Source organism: Panulirus ornatus, chromosome 3, assembly GCF_036320965.1.
Source record: "Panulirus ornatus isolate Po-2019 chromosome 3, ASM3632096v1, whole genome shotgun sequence".
Lineage (NCBI taxonomy): Eukaryota > Metazoa > Arthropoda > Malacostraca > Decapoda > Palinuridae > Panulirus > Panulirus ornatus.
Genome location: NC_092226.1, coordinates 72,215,663 through 72,238,044, shown reverse-complemented (window position 1 = coordinate 72,238,044; position 22,382 = coordinate 72,215,663). Strand labels below are relative to the sequence as shown.

The 22,382-nt window shown below is 49.1% G+C and overlaps 1 protein-coding gene across 1 annotated transcript in view; it reads right to left on the bottom strand.

The window, feature by feature from the left end:
* The window catches only part of Wdr62 (WD repeat domain 62), a 256,762-nt gene that overhangs the window by 87,110 nt on the left and 147,270 nt on the right, over positions 1–22,382 (bottom strand). Inside the window, 1 exon segment of the mRNA XM_071689470.1 lies at positions 15,436–15,527. Within this exon segment, the coding sequence (XP_071545571.1) occupies positions 15,436–15,527 (92 nt within the window).

Below are 22,382 nucleotides of genomic sequence, written 5' to 3'. Positions count from 1 at the left end.
GAACCAGAAGGTACGACAGATATGGAATACCTGGTGGTGCTAACCCCTGTTTCATCTGGCTCTGCGAGTGGTGATCAAAATGGTGAGACGAACTGGGGGTCATGAATATATTTTCCCCAGATATACTCAGACACCACCTATCACTGTGGCTCCCTGGTGGCTCCTGTCCCTTCCTGACTACGAATTACTGCGGGAGTATACCTCACTACCTTTACAGCTACCCTATCACATGCTCTTACTGCACTTGGACTTCACAAAATATTTCCAACTGTTGGGAAACGTAGTGGTACAACACGTGTGCCGTGGTGAAGGCAATCGCACATGGGAGGTTCGCACGTGAGACCGTGCAAATAACCTTAATGCCACCACACACTACCAGCTTTCCGACACCACCTCACACACCACCCTACATGATCCCAAGCTTCGCAACATTTATTCCCACTATGTTAGTACAAAATCTCACGAACACCTTCATACCACAAGTCATGTGTTTCTGGCCTCGTCTGTCCAGGTAGAACACTCAAATGCAGTGATGACATGTCTTAAATCTCACGCGTCGTCAAATAAACCAGTATAAAACCCTGATACCCCGCGACATCTATTCACTTTCTCCAGTGTGTTCCCGTACACCCGCTACCGTTCTCTATCATGTTCCCACAACCCTTGTACACACAAGGTGCAGCGCATCACCCACTTTCCCTTATAAGTACGGTGAACCCGAGACCCATATATGCTTACAGCGTCGTTGACTTTCCCCCGTATATTTGTATAGAACCATAACAAACCTTGGGTTAACGTATGGACTGCTTTCCCTCGTTTATTTGCAAAGAACCTTAGCCTGGCGAAGTTTTAGAGTCTTCACCCACAACAGCCTGTGCTGGGCCCTTGAACACCTAGGTGTAGCCCAGTCGCCTACAATCTCTCTCGTTTATTTTCACCCTCCACCTTTACCTCCCCTTTCTCCATAAAACCACAACAAAACCGCAATACACACGGCGAACACCAGAAACGTCAGACACTCCTCATAATCGTGAGGACCTATAAGGAGACCAGTAGCCCAGTCTTTCTACACTTGCCATCAGTATGTGTATCCAGGGAGCTACCACGTGGCTACCCTGGGGTAATGAGGCCAGTGTGACGTACGAGTCTGCTTCAGGAACATTATCCCCAACAGGATGTGCGAGGCTCCTGGCCCCGACCCCTTCCACCACAAAGCGTCGCACCCACCAACCTCATATTCCCAGCAAACCTCCTACACCACCAGTAACTTCTACTTATATATATATATATATATATATATATATATATATATATATATATATATATATATATATATATATATATATATATATATATATATATATTGCATTTCTTTCTCTCATTGGTATTATTTGACGTTTCTCGTATCTTCAGATGATCCTACCCACAATTTTCGGCTATAGATATTTACATGTGTCTTGTCTGAGCTTCTGATAATTTTGACTGACGTGGTAATACCTGACGAGACTTTCCCCTGTCCCTCATACCAACATGGATCTGGCTGCTTTTCACATCTCGCAGCGTACCAGGATTTTCCACATGTAAGTCACGTTAACGCTTCTCCTGGCCGTGGTCCACACGACTAGGGTCTGAGTGATTTCAATCGATGACAGTGGCTGTGACCGGCGAGAGAGATGCAATGCGGGCTGCTGAATAGGGATCTTTTCCAACGTCTTCTTTACTGGACAATTCTCCCTGACTTGAAGGGCGATCTCCCCACACAATAGCACTCTGTTCTGAAGATTATGAGAGGTTTAAAGAGTGTGAAATGTGGGAGTCTGCCTCGCCCGTTTTCAAGGCTGGCGAAAAACCCAGCCTCTCATTTTCTTAGAAGAGACACGATTGCACTGTCATTCTCTCTGGCGTTAAATTAACGAGTGTACCTCAGATATTGTGCACTTGCCTTCTATGATATGATCACGTTCAATATCATTCGGTACCTTGAACGAGTTTCTTTCCACTCTTTTCCCCTCTGTAAAGTAGCTAGCATTCGTCCCACTTAAAAAAAAAAAAAAAAGGACTTATTTTCCACAGTTCACAGAAGACGTGACAGCTACTTCTAGCTTCTGAATCATGATCGGCGTCTTTTACCACTACGACCTTCATAGTTACTCCACATATCCCCAATACGAAGCTGTGATGGTTTGTGTACTCATTCCACCCATGAGAATAAGGATCACCAGGTATAGCCAGTACGGTTCGCTGAAGACCAGAACGTTTCATTACGGTGGGAACGCAATTTGGGCAGACCTAACAACGATGTGTTCGGATCTGCGTATCAAGGAGGGGATTGGTCCCGCTTCCCACCGCTCCAGCCGTTGCCAATTTAAGCATTTTTTCGTGAACTGCGACACCCATGATCACACCAGTCCCCCCCAGTTTTCCAGTCTGTAACACATGCGGGTTTTGCTTCTTCACTGGTGCCTCCTCCTCTACGACCCGATCACCGGAGATAAGAACGACCTTCACTATCTCACGTACTCAATACTCTGAGATGTAAACAACGTCCGACTCTCCAGCGTCGCTGTAAATTACAAGTGGCAGGAGGAAAAGACCCACGTTTTGGGGGGAAACCTGGCCTCACCCCAAGGATACCCTGGCATAATATAGTGGGTTGCTCCCGCACCCATGGTTCACACCGCCTCACCGTCTTCAGCTTCACTCCCATGAACCTCTCCAGCCACACTGCCACCATAACCCTACCATGGCGGACGCCGTCACATTATCAACATGAACATTCTCTCTCTCTCTCTCTCTCTCTCTCTCTCTCTCTCTCTCTCTCTCTCTCTCTCTCTCTCCATCCGTACACTCCATCATTACAGCAGCTTCTCCACTTGCTGCATCCACTCCCGCTATGCAGCCCCTCTTTAACCTACCCTACAAATAATAATAATGATAATAATAATAATAATAATAATAATAATAATAATAATAATAATAGTAATAATAAATCAACGTTAATATTACCAGCTGTACTTGGGGGAAGCAGTATGGTGGCGGTGTTAGGGGGGAAGCACCACATCGTAGGAAAAATAAAAAAAATATACAAGTAAAATAAAAGCAGACCATATTTCAAAGCTTCCATATTAACGTCCACTATTTCCAGTCACGGTCAGACGTCCTGATGGAGGCCAGACTGCGGCAAAATCACGTGGGGCAGATCAACGGAGGCGGGAGGTTTTCCGGGTGAATACTTACACATAATAAACGACCATGACCATTTTACCAACAAGTGTAGTCCAGTGTGCCTGGTGACATGTGGCGGAGGGCACACACACACACACACACACACACACACACACACACACACACACACACACACGCTGCAGTTAACACAACAGATGAAGTCTTGGGAGTGATGGGTTAATTATGGTACACGCTGTCTGTGTGGCGGACGACGACGGCAATTCGCCTGGCCTGAGCGTCTGGCCACGGCACCACGGAGGTAACGCACGGCCAGCACGCACAGGAGCAGCAGCGGGAGCACGCAAGACGAAGACGTCCACGGTGATAATGGAAGAAAAGGAAAATGAACACAAGAAACAGGACAAACAAATAAATAACCCTTTAAGCACGACGGTGCGACCCTCGAGCACGACGCCTGGGTACGATGGAGTGACTAGAGACTTGGGCCTTGAGGGTCAGGTCAAAAGCCAGGCCATCATGACACGGATCATACCGTTGTGCTCAATGGTGGGGATGATGATGACTGATGATGATGATGATGATGGTGAAGGTGAGGGGATGATGATGATTGATGATGATGATGATGGTGAAGGTGAAGGTGAGGAGGGTAAGGCTGGGGAAGATGGTGTTGATGGGCAATGGCTGCAGGAGAGAGATGTAGCAGGAGCGGGTGCCAGGGATGGCTTGCCCAGTCACCGCCTTATATGACCAGCGGTAAGTGGCTGGCATACAGCCCTGCCACACTCCTTGGTCCACCCTCAACCACACCACCACCACCACCACACACCAGGCCCAACACCACCACCGCCACACGCCAGGCCTATCATCACCACCACACACCTCGCCCATCACCACAACCTGCGATAAGAACACCAACGCAAACAACCATCAATAAAAACCAACGACTAACGATCATCACACCCAATAATAACATCCAACCACCAACACCGCCCATGAGAACAACCAATCAACCACAACAGCCACTACCACTACCACAGTCGCCCCACCACTACCGCACCACCACCACCAAAACACCACAGGTCTTGGCATCATCATCATCAACACAGTTCATTACCACCGATCATCCTGACACAGTGGCATTCACCATCATCACCAAGGGCATCGATCACCAGCACAGACGCACCCAGTAATCACCAAGAGCGATCACCAGCCCAGGCGATGGGGGGAAGGTCAAAAAGCCAAGAACATTATGATGATGGAAGCGGGAGGCCACAGGACACAACCCAACAACACTGCACCTGGCGGTTCCCTTAACCCTTGGGCACGGCGGTACCACGCTCGAGGACACGACGGTACCACTCTCGAGGCCACGATGGTACCAGGCCCTCGTAACTTAATTAGGCCTGCTAGTGAGGGCCATGTCCCCCGGAGATAGACATCCCTAATGGGATCATTCGGTCTGTCAGCAAAGGCCATGTTCCCAGATATGGACATCCCTGGCAGGCTCATTAGACCTACCAGTGAAGGCCAAGTCCCTCGGACACAGACATCCCTGGTTGATTCATTTGGCCTGTCAATGAGAGCCATGTCCCTGGATGATTAGGCTTGTCAGTGAGGGCCACGTCCCCGATATAAACATCCCCGTTAAGTTCATTAAGCCTGTCAGAGGGCCATGTCCCTGGATATGAACATCCAAGGTAGGCTCATCAGGCCTGTCAGTGAGGGCCATGTCCCAGGATATGAACATTCCTGGTAAGCTCGTTAAGTCTATCAAGCGAGGGGCCATGTCCTCGGACACACACACATCCCCGGAAGGCTCATCAGGCCTGTGAATAAGGACCACATCCCCGAACACGATCACCACCTGGTCGGTCTAATCAATACGCCTGTGCATGGGTATGCATGCGACACCTCATGTAATGCACCCTCGGTATCTCCAAAGACTGCAGCAAAACTGCAGGTCTAAGATCCTGCAGCAGGGAGCGATCGACACCTCCAAGCTCTTGTAAGGCATCTCGCGTCTTCGTCGATATCATAAGACATGCAGATGAAGGCAGGGATACATCTTCATGCTCTTGTAAGGCGTCTCCAGTGTTGAAATGGGATCACAGACGTCCACAGCAGTGCGAGCTGGGGAGGGAGAGATCCAGTCTCCAGTGACCTTGTGGAGCGGGTCTAGGCTTTAAGCGAGGTCCCATAAGGGGAAGTCTGAAACTTACATCCACAGCAACAGAGATCGCCCAGGGCCTGACGACCCGGATCCTTCGGCTATGGGAGGAGGTTATCTTAAAGCCGGTGACCACCAGCGGCTTCCTGACCAGGCCCTCCATACGATAAGGAAACAGTGGTGTGGGGGAAGCCTTACGGGGCGTAAGAGGCTTCACCGGAGGAAGCCACCGACATGACAGGTGACACGCGGGACATAGTGGCCAGCCAGGAACAGCAGCCCTAGACAGGCCAGGTATGTCTCCAGTGTGACTAAAGGTCACACTATGATAAGGTCACATTATGATAAACAGCCTTGTGTGGAATATGTACATATGGACAAACACGCGGTGATGTAACACTATCAGCCACCCCACAAGGCCGTATATATTTACCAATATTTACACATAACGTCCACTGTCGATGACGTAACGCGAAACACATTCATGCATCTAAACCCCTTAAGCACGACGGTGCGACCCTAGCAGACGAAGGTACGACCATTGAGGACGAGGATACGACCCCTGAGCACGACGGTGCGACCCTTGAGCACGACGGTACAATCCTAGAGGATGGCGATGCAACCCTTGAGCACGACGGTGTAACTTTCTGGTGTAAACAGTACGCTGAAGAAGCAACAACGAGGACGGGGAGGGGGGGGTTACACTAGAGTAGGAAGATGGGACCGACAAGTGGCATGGAAAATGTTGTGGTTGAGGGTGTGCCAACCAACACCACCTCCACCACATGGTATTGATGGCAGAGTGGCTCTGTCTGTACCCTCCGGGTTCTGTCTCCTCCCGTGTGACTCATGACGCCCGCATTCCCCACCACCTGACACACACACACACACACACACACACACACACACAGAAAGATTGTGTTTCTTTACCCGTGTTCCTGCATGTTTTTGTGAGAGGCTGTGTGTTTGTTGAAGACCTGTGTACAATGTACGTCTGCGTACCTCTATGTACTGGTATACGTTTTAGTACCCTTATACACGTACGTTTGTTTATGTCTACATGTTTGTGTGAACCTTTGTACATGTCCGTCTGGTTAGGGAACGGGTTGACTGACCGTCAACAAACAGCGTGAACGGTCAAGCCTGAGAATGGGTCATGCGTGACAGGCGGCGTGCCACAGGGATGGATCAGTCCTCGGAGCGGTTCTCATTCTCCTATGACACTTTATACTGCAAGATGTCGAAGTTCACACACAACATGAAGCCGTGAAGTAAAGCTGCAGCAAATGAACGTCTACAGCTGCAAGATGACACAGAAATACTGACAGCCTGGGCTCACAGGTGGCAACCGAATTTTAATGTCGATAAGCGCAAAGTTCTACACATCGGTGGCAACAACAAGGGGACAAGCTACAGTATGAATTTTGCTGAGCTACAAAGGTAAACGAGGAAAACAACTTGATGTAATAACCTCTGAGGACCTGAAGACAAGTAAACTATTCCTAGAAGCAGTAGGAAGAGGCGAACAAAATTCTTGGACATTCTAGAGCACTGGAATTTCAGTTTAAGAAATTAATCCTCCCTCTTTTTAATCCCTGTTACGCGTCCTCAAATTGATTTTTGTGTTCAATTTTGGCCATAATGACATAAAACGGGGAAAGTACAGCGGCGAGATACCACAATGATGCCTAGACTTGAGAAATGAGTCCTGCGACAGCCGGCTAGACTTAAAATCATTTAACTTAGAAAAGAAGACTTAACGAGTACTTGGATATAGGTATGAAAAAAAAAAAAAAAAATCCAGGGCTTTAATAATCTCGATCTAAGTAGCTACATCATGCTATTATTGATATGATTACTATGTTGATATGATTACTATGGCAGTGATGGATACAAACACCTGGACAAACGTTTTAGTTCGAAGTAGGCACACTACTTTTCCTTCAACATCATCGACGACAAAAGGAATGATTCACTAAACAAAGCAACGGAAAGCAACACCACAGATACGTCTCAGTTTCAAAAAACATTTCCCTTAAAAACCACGACTTAACATTATATGCGCCTCCTCAGTTCTATATAAAGGTTACATGTATTTCTCCCCCTACGTCATCTGTTTGTTTGTCTCCACTTAACACAGTTATTCGAAAGGGTCTATTGTTCTCTTGCTGTTTGTCTTCCTTTGTCTGTGTCGTTTTGTGTACACAACTTTGTGTGTGTGTGTGTGTGTGTGTGTGTGTGTGTGTGTGTGTGTGTGTGCACGTGTTCGTACCTGTGTGTTCGTGTGCGGGATGGCGTGTGTATTTATTTGTGATTAGCTTGTATGTGTGTCACAGGGAGGGAGTCACAATCGCGTTGCCCCGTCTCTCAATCATGCACATATGGAATAAGTCTTCACTCCTCTGTGTGTATGCACATACACACACACACCCTCACTAGCCTTAGCCTTTACTTAAGTGCGTCATGAGGATGCGTAGGCCTTCGGTGGCGCAGTGACTCATTTTCATGCGTGGGGGAGTGACGCTGGTCCAGCCAGGGGTGTAGGTGTCCAGCGGGGGCAGCATTCGCTAACCTTGGGAGTGGCGACGTGCGGGCCCAGGCTCCGACGTCCTCCCGCAGGGGTTTTACTACACGCGGCTCCTCATCTCTACTGTACCGCTCATGTGGTGCAACGTCTCACAATCTTAAGAGATATGGTCTCTGCCCCCCTTGACCGCGACGGTACAACCAAGTTAGCCCAGCACGTGAGGACTATCCTTGAGCTCCTTGAGCTCGACGGTACGACCATGTTAGCGGAGAAAGCACGAAAGAACCAGCCTTGAGCACGACAACATGACCACTGATCATCACGAAACGATCCTTAAGCACCATTAGGAGTCAGATCAAACTCCAAGCTAACATACCCAAGGATTGTAAAGTCGTGTTTACCGGGTCGTACCGTCGTCCTCAAAGGCTCGATCTAAAGAACTTGTACCGTCGTGCCAAGTGGGTTAGAACTGTAGCATCACAAATAACCGACAGCAAACGGTAAGTTTAATAAGCAGGCCTACTGTACATGTGAAGCGTTGGTCATAATGATAAAAAATAGCCATAAAAACCACAACTGTTTTCCAGATCCTCTGATAGTGGCGGCGGCGGCGGTCGGTCTGACCGAGGGAATGGAATGGGTGGGAGGGAGGGAGAGGCAGTGGGCTCCCGGAACGAAACTGAATGAAGGGCAGGCCACGAAAAAATTGGCAGCCCCGCCATCAAAAAGAAAAGAGTATAGCAACACGAGAGACAAGTATTAAGTCATTCGACCATGTATAATGGCACAACAGATGAAGGAGGAGAGTGAAGGGAGGAGACCACGAGCAAGAAAGGAAGTGAAGCGAAATACAGCATGACACAGATGTGACGACGATTATCGTAAATTACCGAACCTTCAACTGGCGCCACATGGTAATGAGCACGCTTACGATTCCTCAGTGGCATCCATTCGTGTCTGACGTAAAGCTAACTTTATTCATATCTAACTGCCCTCATACCGAGGTCACGTCAGGGTATGACAAAAACCGGACTCGTTTCCAAACATCCATTCTCCAGCTGTCATATATAACTTAACGAAACCAGAGTCTTTCAGCCTAGCCTACCTAAGGACTAAGCTATGGATTACCTGGAATGTTTCTTATGCTGTGGGTTCAGCACATCACCCTCCATACACCACATCGCTCTAAATCTTTCCATCTTGCGCAGGTCTCACCCTCCTGAACTGTCTGGGCCCCGATACCCCAAAGCCTGTTTCACTGCATCCTCCCAGCCACCGACCAACGACATATCATCGTTACTACTCGCTCAGGTATCGGAAAGGTTAGTGACGACTGCGCAGCGAAACCAAGCATCTGTAGCTGTCAAGTTTCTTCCTTTGGCCCCGGTTGCTCTCCTTTCTTTCTGCCTCAGCCGCACGTGGTCTGTCGTCATTCAGTCCAAAAACATACAATCTCTCCATCTCACGCATAACGCCACAACATCGCATGCACTCGAACTCTCATTCCCTGCCAACTGTTTCTGAAGTTTCACTCATTTGAAGTCTGCCACCAGAACCGTGCCATCTGCTAAAAACACCTGATTGATCTCTCAGGGGCCCACAACCCCTTGCATACTAAAGACCAGCACCTCGCTCCAAGGCTCTCGCATTTACCTCTTTCTGCACCCAGCTCTCATACAAATATCACCTCACTATACCTAGTCCGTTTAAAACACACCCCTCACTATACATGGCATCTTTCCATTTCACCTAACTCTCGGAGAAAGGCACATACACATGACACACAAGGCAAAATATTAACCGCACCTCTCAAAGCTAATTCCTTCCTAACGAGAATGGCGCCCAAGTTAAATTGCCCCGTGTGTCTGTGAAAATAAAGTGCCACCATTTACGACATGAAACTAACCTCCTAAAGAAATTATTGAGCGATCGCTCACTTTCTCCAGTCACACTTGCGCACCACAAGTGAAAGTTAAGGACTTTAAATAAGACATATTTGCCTTCGTTGAGACCTGGAGACGGAAAGCGATGGTGTACGTGAGTGAAGCACCCGTGTTGGCACCACTGCCAGGCACGTTGTGTGCCCCAACACACGTGTACACACGTGAATACGTGCAGGCACTGCTGGCCTCGCCTACGTGTGCAGGAAACGGAAAATGTCTGTAGCGTTCAGGTCAAAAGACAGAAGCTAATGCTGAGGTGTTTAGCTCAAAAGACAGAGGCTAATGCTGAGGTGTTTAGCTCAAAAGACAGAGGCTAATGCTGAGGTGTTTAGCTCAAAAGACAGGGGCTAATACTGAGGTGTTTAGCTCAAAAGACAGAGGCTAGTGCTGAGGTGTGTAGGTCAAAAGACAGAGGCTAGTGCTGAAGTGTGTAAGTCAAAAGACAGAGGCTATTGCTGAGGTGTTTAAGTCAAAAGACAGAGGCTAATGCTGAGGTGTTTAGCTCAAAAGACAGAGGCTAATGCTGAGGTGTTTAGCTCAAAAGACAGAGGATAATGCTGAGGTGATGTTTGGATGAGGGAGGGTGACGCCAGCTGCTACACAGATGACGGGTCCACTGAATCACACCCTACAGGTCGCTTTACACCCACCACACCGCCATCACATCCCACCACAAATCACTGCAACCAACACTGAAAATAATCACGCCCACTAAATTAGTAATTCATCACTCCACCTCAAAACCACCATACGCACCCAAAAAAAGAAATCCAGCACAAACCACCAAAAATCCCCTCAGCCAGTCGCCACAGTCCACCACCAACCACTGCACGCACCAGCAAGTCACCATAACCTACCAAAAGCCAAGAGGACCACTTACCAGCTAAGACCGTCGCCTTGCAATCACGACGCGAGAGGCAGAAACTATTAACAAGAGGATATTGGAATCCAGATTTAGAATCACCACGTCAACGTTCGCAGGTCATACACGACAGTTCATGTGAAGAACTGAAATGCAAACAAGTTTTAAAAGTATCTGCATGTTCATCCACAACCATGGCTTTAGTGGCGATATACGTACAACGCCATCCCATGTATATTTTCAGAAAAGTTCCTCACACACGCACATGTGTGAGGAAGTCATACAGTCTCTATATGATCCACAGCTGGTGATAGCCATTAAGCCCAAAACACATTCACGAGATGAGGGGTCATCTAAATTTCAAACCATTACATCTAATCACAGGATTCCCATGTAATTCCGGCAAGCAGTGCATCGAGGTTATCAAATTCGTACGTTATGTAAAACCTTTTTCACTCCATACAGGTATGTACTTTGCTTCCGTATATAACAGTCAGCAGCGCTTATAAACTTTCCTCAAGCGGATCGTCTGCATTGGCATTAGCTTTGTTACTCTTTCCTGAATTTTTCCAAGCCTGACACACTGACACATGGAAGATATGACATAACATGGTCCACCCTTGTCATCTGCTTCCTTCCCTTGTTGACTGCCTCCTTCCCTTGTCATCCGTCTTCTTAAGTGTCATTACACGTCATATCACAATCAGCTTTGTTTCGTCATTCCCTTTTCTAATCCCAGATAACCGAAAAACCGAATAAGAGACTTTTAGCGGAGGTCTTATTCACATGACTCAAAATGCTAACAAGACAGAGGAATTTATGGGAAGAGGACTCTGGAGTGCAACCATCATACCAGAAGGAGGGAAGTTCAGGAGAAGGCACAGGTGCAGGGAACAGAGATGCGGAAGGAAGAGAAGCCAGTGTGAGGACAGGGAAGAGGGAGGAGGGAGCGAGCGACCACCACGGAAGGAAGCAGCTACAGGAAGCCCGCGCCAGACGCAGGGAGACGACAGTAGCAGTGCCGGGTGTGACTCACCACCGGCAGGGGACTGGCTTATCTTGCCTCGCCTCACCTCACCTTACCTTAACCCCTTGACCACCACCGTGCGACCAACCAACACGTATGTGCGGCCGTTGGGTATGATGGAAAGCTCTTTGACCTGTTACTTAAAGGTCAGGTCAAAGGCCAAGCCACCCTACCCAACGATCGGACCACAGGTTATGAGCTTTACGCCTATCTCAGTAATTCCGAATAAGCAAAAGACGAGGCTCAAGACGATGGCCCTAGCAAGGATGAACTATTCCATTCTGGTGACGAAGGGCCTCTGGACGCGATCTGCGACGGCATTAACACCGCTCTTGCGGTACACCAGGTTCTAACACGTAATTAATCATCATCGAGGCTGCGACAGGTCTTCACGTCGAGCCCGAGTGTGGATAAAGGATGGACCAGATCCTAATCAGGATGACGCGAGGGAAGGACGGGAGGCGGTACGGTGTCGCCAGGCCCATCACTCTCATCAAAGGCCCCCCACCCCGACACACAGCGGCTCCTCACGTGTCGTCAACCTAGTCCATCTGCGGTGGTCGCTCCCCGTGCACACCACTCTCCTGACTGTTGCCCTAGCACCAGCCATACATACACCACGCTCATCTACCCACACAACGCACCGCTCCATCACATTATCACACCTTCCACGTGGGCACAAGGCGGCTCTGATACGTCTCGCAGCAACAAGTAATATTTTCAAAGCATCGGAATAATATTTGGCCCCACTTGTGCGCCAGTCACAACATCAAGATAAGCCATGATAACACTGCACCAACCAACCCATAGTTAACACAAACTGACCACCCATTAAACCACACTGAAGGGTTACGACAGTTAGGCTTCTCCAGCTGTGTTCCCTCCCCAGATATTAGACGTCCCTGACTTTACCCCCCTCGACATACTAACGAAATAATGACCACTCTGTACGCGCACCCACGTCCTACCTGAGCACCAGCCCGACAAACAAACACACACTCACACACACACACACAGGTGGCTGGTGGCGAACACCAACCGACCTGTCTGGGTATCGAGAGGAGTTGGCGACGGCGGCGCCGTTGTATCAGCATTAGTAACTGTGGCTGTCAAATTCCACTCCGAAAAGGTTATTGTCTACTCCTTCTACCTCGCGGGGTTTCAGGCATTCAGTCCACAAGCACGCACACTCTGACTATACTTAACCCCACACATTTTCCAGCGGTATGCGTTACGCGCCAGCCCCTTCTATTGACAAAATCTCTCGATTCTTTTTTTCAAGAGATGTAGAACTCCCTCCCTGTACCTTACACACGGATAAATTACATAGAGGTGCTGACATCACACACACACACACACACACACACACACACACACACACATCTCATATCGACCGTATTAGGGTGAACTAAGGCTTCACACTAATATCTGGGCTTCTGGTGATTCCCACTGCACGTTACAGCGGGTCCCGACACCTTGTTGAGTCTACCGACTTCATTCCTATCAATACCCACTAAAAAAAAACGGTGTGGGGCAGTGCATCGTTGTGCACAGGGGTCGTCCAGATGTTCTCGAGGATTGACCCGCGGTGTTCTGGGAGGAAATCATTTAATGATCCCCACCAGCTTTCCTCCCCTCCCAACCGCATCGCTCATGATCATTAATCCCACACATCAGCTACTCAATGTACACTTACACCCAACCGCATCGCTCATGATCCTTAATCCCACACATCAGCTACTCAATGTACACTTACACCCAACCGCATCGCTCATGATCCTTAATCCCACACATCAGCTACTCAATGTACACTTACACCCAACCGCATCGCTCATGATCCTTAATCCCACACATCAGCTACTCAATGTACACTTACACCCAACCGCATCCCTCATGATCCTTAATCCCACACATCAGCTACTCAATGTACACTTACACCCAACCGCATCGCTCATGATCCTTAATCCCACACATCAGCTACTCAATGTACACTTACACCCAACCGCATCGCTCATGATCCTTAATCCCACACATCAGCTACTCAATGTACACTTACACCCAACCGCATCCCTCATGATCCTTAATCCCACACATCAGCTACTCAATGTACACTTACACCCAACCGGGAGTCCACAGGAAACACGCGAAGTTGCATTCACACCCTTCGAGGCTGAAGAGGAAGTACACCAGAGGGGTACAGAGGGAGGGCGGGCGCCCCCGGAACGCGGCGTGGCATAAGACCCATCATCAGGGCTGGTATGGTTGACGGGGTACAAACAGCATGCGGACATGCGGCACCAGGAAGCACCGTAGTGACACAGACCACCGCAGCAGCAGACAGGCATGTATGCCGGGCACCAGAGTACGCACGAATGAGGTGCCGCACATGGTCGACGGAGGTCAACACCAACCCCTTTCAACTGGAAAAACGACCTTGCTACGTCTCCGTACGGCATGTTCGGGGCAGTTTAGTGCCCCTGAGTACGACGAGAAGACCCATAAGGCACGACGGTATGGTCTTTGGGTATGACCCCTCAAAGGTCAGGTCAAAGGTCACGTCACCATATCTAATAATGGTACCGTGGTGCTCAAGGGTCGCCAGCGGGGGAGAGTCAGTCCTGTCACCGACACCCTACAATGCCACGTATGGAAGACTTAAACTGAACATCTAAGGAAAGACTTTAGGAGAGCCATGCAGTCCTACACAACACGAGGCATCCGTCCTACGAGGCAAGGTCGAGTCTGGCGATGGTCCTGTGGGAATGAGGGAGGAAGAATTGCCTCTTTGTTCAGCTATTCTGTTTCTACGTTTATAATGAGACGACCATGTCAGGTAACCTCAAGAATTGCCTCTTTGTTCAGCTATTCTGTTTCTACGTTTATAATCAGACGACCATGTCAGGTAACCTCGCTATTCAATTAGCAGATCCTCGATTAATATCATCCTTCCTTTCCATGTATCACCATTCAAAAGTAAAGACGTGATCCTATTCCCACACACACACGAAGTCTTACTCAAAACTCACCCACGGAAATGGGATCCTATTCTTAGGGAGTCCTAATGCTTACTCAGCTGTAGTATTATGATCCTATTCTCAGACAAGTGAGGTCCTATCCTTACCCTGTTGGAGTATTCTGATCCTATTCTCAAACACATGCTGGGGTATCATGATCCTATTCTCAGACAAGTGAGGTCCTATCCTTACCCTGTTGGAGTATTCTGATCCTATTCTCAAACACATGCTGGGGTATCATGATCCTATTCTCAGACATGTGAGGTCCTATCCTTACCCTGTTGGAGTATTCTGATCCTATTCTCAAACACATGCTGGGGTATCATGATCCTATTCTCAGACAAGTGAGGTCCTATCCTTACCCTGTTGGAGTATTCTGATCCTATTCTCAAACACATGCTGGGGTATCATGATCCTATTCTCAGACATGTGAGGTCCTATCCTTACCCTGTTGGAGTATTCTGATCCTATTCTCAAACACATGCTGGGGTATCATGATCCTATTCTCAGACAAGTGAGGTCCTATCCTTACCCTGTTGGAGTATTCTGATCCTATTCTCAAACACGTGCTAGGGTATCATGATCCTATTCTCAGACATGTGAGGTCCTATCCTTTCCCTGCTGTAGGTGGTGATGCCGTTCTCAAGCATCACACGACCTGTGTGACCATTGTAATGGGGTAGACGGAGCTAGGCGTCGCTGTACTTACCCTGCAGGATAGACGACCTGGCCGGTGTGGGGGTCACAGTCGAGGGCAGCGTTGCTGGGCACCGTCAACCCCAGCACCCGCTCCAACTTGACCTGCAACAACAATAGTAATAAAGTAAAGTGTCTAGCAACTCTCTCTCTCTCTCTCTCTCTCTCTCTCTCTCTCTCTCTCTCTCTCTCTCTCTCTCTCTCTCTCTCTCTCTCTCTCTCCTTGGGTATGGTGGTGTGGCCTTCGATGCGACACTCAGGGGTAGGCCACAGGCCATGTCATAACACCCAAGGGCCTCACTACTGAGCTCAAGGATCGTACCATCATGCTGAGGGAGTCAACATGGTTAATATGGAACAATAACACACGGCATGGAACATTAACACGACAACAACACAACACTGTCCTCAAACATCGTACGAACTACATACATGACATTCAGGTGCCAGACACATGAATCAAGAGAACACCAACAAAGATATATATATATATATATATATATATATATATATATATATATATATATATATATATATATATATATAATCAACCTGAACATATGATCATAAAAATCAAATAAAAATAGGGGAGAAAATGAAGGGACTTTCAGAGATAACCAAAATCATTTCTTTAATACTGATTTACGAAAAGAAAAAAAAAATATATCGACTCTTACAGACAAAGCATTTTACCGACTCGGCATGGATGAAGGGTACATGGCTACGGGGTAGGTGGAGGCAGGTATACAGTGTACGGTGGGTACAACGTATGGCCATTGGGAGGGAGGGTGACGGGCGGGAGCCAGAGGTTACTCTTCCTGTCAGAGGAGGGAAGTTTGAGGTTACATCTAATACGTGGCATGTAATTACAAGACATATGAGGTTTACATTTACCATATGGCATGTAATTACAGGACATATGTGGTTAGATTTAATGCATGGCATGTAATTACAGGACATACGAGGTTAAATCTAATACATGGCATGTAATCACAGGACATCAAGTGATAATGATGGTAACATATAAGGAGAAAGATGACTGTGGCAATCACATCACATACACAAATAACATATACACTGAGTATCAGTGTCTATCTGGAACAGTACGTAGTGTACTGTGAAGGTGGCACACACTTGTTATCACTGAGGGTGATACAAAAGTATACAATACACACAGGACATGCAGTGACAGAACGTACTTGCGCTGGGCATGATTGCATCAGATGGCTACATAGCCTTTATCGGACGGTCTGACGCAGGGGTCTGGTCGCAAACAGGCATGTCTAGCAAGACCGAAGTGTGATATAAGGGCCTGAGAGCAAACAGGAATGTTCAGCAAGATTATCAACATGGCCACGACGCTCGTTACCGACCTGCGAAGGCATCAACAAGCTATGGTGTTCAAATGACTGCTACAGGCTCCGCCAGCAAGGTGTGGCTGATGGACGGAATAGTGTCCTGCGGAGCATATTCTTTCCAGCGTGCTTGGCGTCGGAAGGGATCCCACCAAGAACTGGACAAGGTAGGTATCTCAGCACCTTGAGAGCATGATGAGGCTCGCAGTAAGGGGGAGGTGGAACAACAACGTCCACGTTCTTTCTTGCCCAGAGTGAATGAGGTTGTTATTGTTGGAGACAGGATGAGCCGCGCCGGCGACCAGGGGGTCACTCAACACTCGCCAGAGGAACGACGAGATACAAGCCGCCTCCTGCACTCGAGAACATGCCTTGATCTGGGCCCTTACCTGGCGGGGGATTATGGCCCTCCACTTGAGCCCCTTCTCAGCCACTCGGTGGGCCAGGCGGCAGCGTCCCGTCGGACCGCATCATCAAAAACCCCCGCAGAATCACAACAGCCCACGTTATCACCAGTCCCTCGTACCTCGCTATCTATGTTATCGCCATGATACAACCCGGACACAGCCCCACACCATCAACCCTGCCCTTCATGGTAACCCTCACTCGCCACGTGTCTCCCGCGTCACATGAAGTAAACCCAACACGAGGAGGTTAATACTTCAGGAAAGGGGACGGTGGGGTGTCTACAGATAAAGTGGCCCGTGCCAGACTATGGCCTGGTGAATCCTCAACAACAACACGTTACTCCCAAGGCCATATGAAGCTACACAATCCTCCATCACATGGGAGAAACAGACCTGCGTCTACCCCTCGCGTTGGTAAGCTGACTAACCTCCCAGCAGGCTGTGTAAGGTCCAGTTCTACATCATTTCGTCCTGAAATCATTGATCCTGCTAGGGATGACGCCCTATCAACAATCTATAACGTCATTTATCACGCAAAAATATGTAGGACACCTGACACAGCTGCAGTAACCCTATCGTTCGAGGGGACGTACTGGGTCGGGAATATTGTGACGAGTCGTAATACTCCAGGCCAAACAATCAATCAACCCCAACTTCTGGCCAGGAGAAATAAAAAAACATAACCCCACAAACAAATGGTGGAGGGTTGCCGTAAATCTGCTTTCTCATCGGCTCCTTATTTAGCACGATCCGGATCATCTAAACCCGAAGACGTGTCACAGAAGGGTGTCTCGTCTGGACACCAGGGCAAACACAGACACGGATGGCTGCTGCTACGATTGATCATATGTCCCGCAAGTGGACGAGGAGGAGGAGGAGGAGGAGGAGGAAGGGGGGGATCTGCTTCAGTCCAAACCCTCCAACAACAGCCATACTAAGGAGAGAGGCAAGTCTTGCTAAGCGCTCGTCGAGGGTAACCATCTCAACCCACTCTCATGACAGGATCCACGGATCATCCCTTGCAGGTGGCTCGGCTGTCGTGCAGCGACACATGGACGACATCATGAGCGATGGAGATCTCCTATGCCATCGAGATTCAATTTCCTACCGAGACCAAAGTCATCACTATTTCTTTAACCACAGAAGAATTAACCGCTACAGTTATCACCGACAAATGAAGTTAAACATTAACCCCTTCCGCATGACGGCAAGATCCTTGAGCACGACGGGAGAACACTTACCCACGAAGGCCGTTTCGAAGTGCTCTATGAGGTAAAAAAAAAATGAGACAAATATCACCTGCTACAGCAAGTTGGATGCGCGATATACGACCCTTTAACGTACAAAAATTCCCACTATTTCATATTTCAATTTCCTCGCGGTCTCCAACTGCAGCGAAGACAAAAACCTCTAATTCCAACCCCTACAGAATTCTTTCCAACGCTGAGAATCTGGCGAAGGAGCAGGGCGAACAAAGAAGTGATCAAGGCATCCAATATTGGCCATCCTCCTTCATTAAGAGCCAAACCCACATTCCACATACATACGTGGACTTTCTACACTACCGTCCATGTGTGGGTGGCCCCGCCTGGGGGCCCAATCAGGCAGCCTACAAACATAAATTCAAATTATCTACTCTCTCTCTCTCTCTCTCTCTCTCTCTCTCTCTCTCCCCCAGCAGCCTCCGCGGCAAGCCGCGCTCGGTGGGTGCGCAGTCTGCCCTACGGAACCCTGCCGCGATCATCATCAGTCATGTTGCGACCGACTTCCTGATGTGTGGGGCACCTCTATATGGGAAGGGCAGCCTTGTCGCTAGCGGCCCCCTCTCCTCCATACGGAGGGGCACAGTACAACCACCACAACTACCCCACACGTCCGGAGTCTGGGGCGCGATGCCCGGCGATACACACAGACGACACTTGGATGGCACAAGCTCCGGGCGTGATGGCTGGCGATAGAGGGAGAGACAGTGGGGCAGAGAGAGGGAGGGAGCCTGGGGCGTGCTAGTGACTCACCTCACTACCGCGGTAATGGCTCGTGCCGCTGCCCTTTTCCAGCAGACGACTGCCTTCTCATTACAATATATCCCGCCCTAAGGGCAACTCCTGCCTGTGTGTGATTACTGTTTGTAATTAGTATTCTCTGAGAGGCTGAGTACTGGTGGTAACTGAGGCGTGTACTGTGCTGGCGGAGGCGGCGGACGTGGACGGTCAGGAATGAGAGGTGGGGAGGGGGGATATGATTAAGTGGAGGTGATGTGGTGAAGTGTAAAATATACTGGATGATCAGAGAGTTCTGGAGTGATGGAGAGAGTGGTGGGGGGACGGAAACTCGGGATGGTGGGGACAGTGTGATCTGGTGGAGAAGGGTGGAGGATGTGTTGGGTGGCGCAAGATGTCTAAGGTTTGTGGGTATATGTGCGGAGATGTGAGACGACAGTGGGGAACAGAGGTGCGTGGAGTGTTGCAGGAGGTGCAGTGTGGTGGTGGTGAAGATGGCACTATAGGTGTGTGGTGTTGGTGAAGGAGGCACTGTAGGAGGTGTGTGGTGTTGGTGAAGAAGTCACTGTAGAAGGTGTGTGGTGGTGGTGGTGAGGGAGGCACTGTAGGAGGTGTGTGGTGATGAAGAAGGCACTGTAGGAGGTGTGCGTGGTGGGGCCGCTGGCCGCGGCACCTCCCGACTCACCATATACGGTCCTCCGCCCTCAGCCAGCTCAGCCTCGCATAGTAATGGTACCACGGCCGCCCATGATCCCCATCTACCGTCACATGCACCGCCTGAGCACTGCGGTACCACCCTTAAGGTACCGTGGCCTGGTCTCCGACTTACCCCTGCACGGTCAGGTCAAAAGTCAGGTCATTATACCCAAAACTCGTACCGTGGAGTTCAAGGGCAGGTACTGTGTTGTGCTGCAGGGTCGTACCGTGGAGTTCAAGGGCCGTACTGTGTAGTGCTGCAGGGTCGTACCGTGGAGTTCAAGGGCCGTACTGTGTTGTGCTGCAGGGTCGTACCGTGGAGTTCAAGGGCCGTACCGTCGTGCTCAAGAATCCCCAAGGCTGCCACTTAACCCCGTGCCTCCTGGATTGATACCGCAGCCGCACGCTAATCTTCCTGCTGTTCATCTGCTCTCCTACTCCTGGCACAGCTGGCTGACTCGCTGCATGCATGCTTGCTGTGAATCCTGCTGCCTCCCACCTCCCCGCCGTGTGTCGAATAAACAAGGTTCCAGCGTGCCGTCTTGGCCTGACCAGCTGTTTCTACTTGCGCTCTAACTACGGCTGTTGTCTGCCTCCGTGCTTAAACATAATTACTGCAGTCTGTGCACTCTTTTAGTACTTGTATGCTCTTATGTACTACTATACAGTGTATTTAATAACGATTTATTGGATGCAGTTACCTACTTGGCTGAAAATTACACAGTTAAGGTACACAGATCTTACAGAAATGGGAGGTGTGAGTGTATGAGACAATGAGGCACTGTACTATAAAAAGGCGCTCCTGTTTGTCCGTTCGATCACCTGTCTGTACTAAACACAAAGTTGTCAGATGCACGATGACCAACCCCCACACACAACTGCCAATTGTTCATCCAATTCCTTGGCACGGTGGACACTGCTTGCTGCAGACGGAAATAGTTTTGGGAAAATATCTTAATGTTCTGCAGGAAGGCTTCCCGCTACGCCGGCAATATGGGAGGAATGGAGAGGGGAAATGGCGAGATAAGTGGTTATACCACTGAACAATGCCATCCCCCGTTCAGGGTGTGGTGGCCAGGGAAGGAGGGAATGATGTTGGTGAGGAAGAGCGTTTTCGCGGTGGTGAGGAATGGTGTCGTAGCCAGGGAAGGAGGGGGAGGTGTGATGACCGGGGTAAGGGGGGAGGTGTGATGACCGGGGTAAGGGGGGAGGCGTGATGACGATGAGGGAGGATGTGGTAGCCACTCCACAGGAGCGAACAGAAAAGAGCCCGGAATGTCCGAGTCTGCTCGTCTTTCTAAACATGTGGATACCTTCCCTCCACTGGTTACTCCCCTGCTGGTAAAAGGTGACCCATCCCTTGCAAGCCAAGCCTGCTAACCTCAATCGTTACATTTAATCACCCTGGTCCCAAATGCTTTCTGTCTCCCTATCACTATCTAGTGTCTCCCTATCATTATCTACTGTCTCCCTATCACTACTACCTAACCCGTCTGCCTCTCCACCCATGATGGTGGAAGAGCCTTACTCTCCGTCCCTTCATTCCCTGGCTCCCCATCACCACCCAATGTTTCTACCACTCCCCATCACCACCCAATGTTTCTATCACTCCCCATCACCACCCAATGTTTCTACCACTCTCCCGTTTCCAACGTGGGTATGACAGAGAACACTGCTTTAAAGCGCGAGGGTATGACAGAGATGGTAGCTTTAAAGTGCGTGGGTACGTACAGAGATGGTAGCTTTAGAGTGCGTAGGTGGCCTTTCTCGTCCATTGACTCTAGTCATGTAGGTTGTAGCTAAGGTGCGCCAAACCTTTAATCATCCACCCACGTTGACCTGTGACCCCCCCGCCCCCCGCGGCCACATGTGCTATGCCGTAGGCGGGGAGGGGCGGGGCATAGGCTGGGTCAGGCAACGGCCCAGAGAGGCATCAACACGGGTCATCATTATGGACTCTACATCAACCAAAACAAACACTGACATATACCCTGGTTAGCCAACAAACACACACATCTCTGCATTATCAGTCGAAGTCTATTGAAATATGGGCAGGGAGTAATAATAATAATAATAATAATAATAATAATAATAATAATAATAATAATAATAATAATTATGATAATAACAATAACAACAACAACAACAACAACATTAATAATGCACGTGCCCGCATGGGCTTGCTGATGAGCCTGTGATGCCGAACTACATCCCAGGGTCGAGATATCTCAGGTGGCAGGAGGTGATGGTGACGACAATGGTGTTTTATGGGGAAATGGTTCTACATTTGTGTTGCTTAGGCAGGGTGTGTGTGTGTGTGTGTGTGTGTGTGTGTGTGTGTGTGTGTGTGTGTGTGTGTGTGTGTGTGTGTGTGTTCATCCTCTAAACACTTGGGTTGGGTGTTGGGCCGACTGCCACGCGCACAATTCTTAACTCATTCGGGTTCGACTCCATGCCGGTCCGTGCTGACTCATGGTCAGTAACACTAAACCACTACACCAC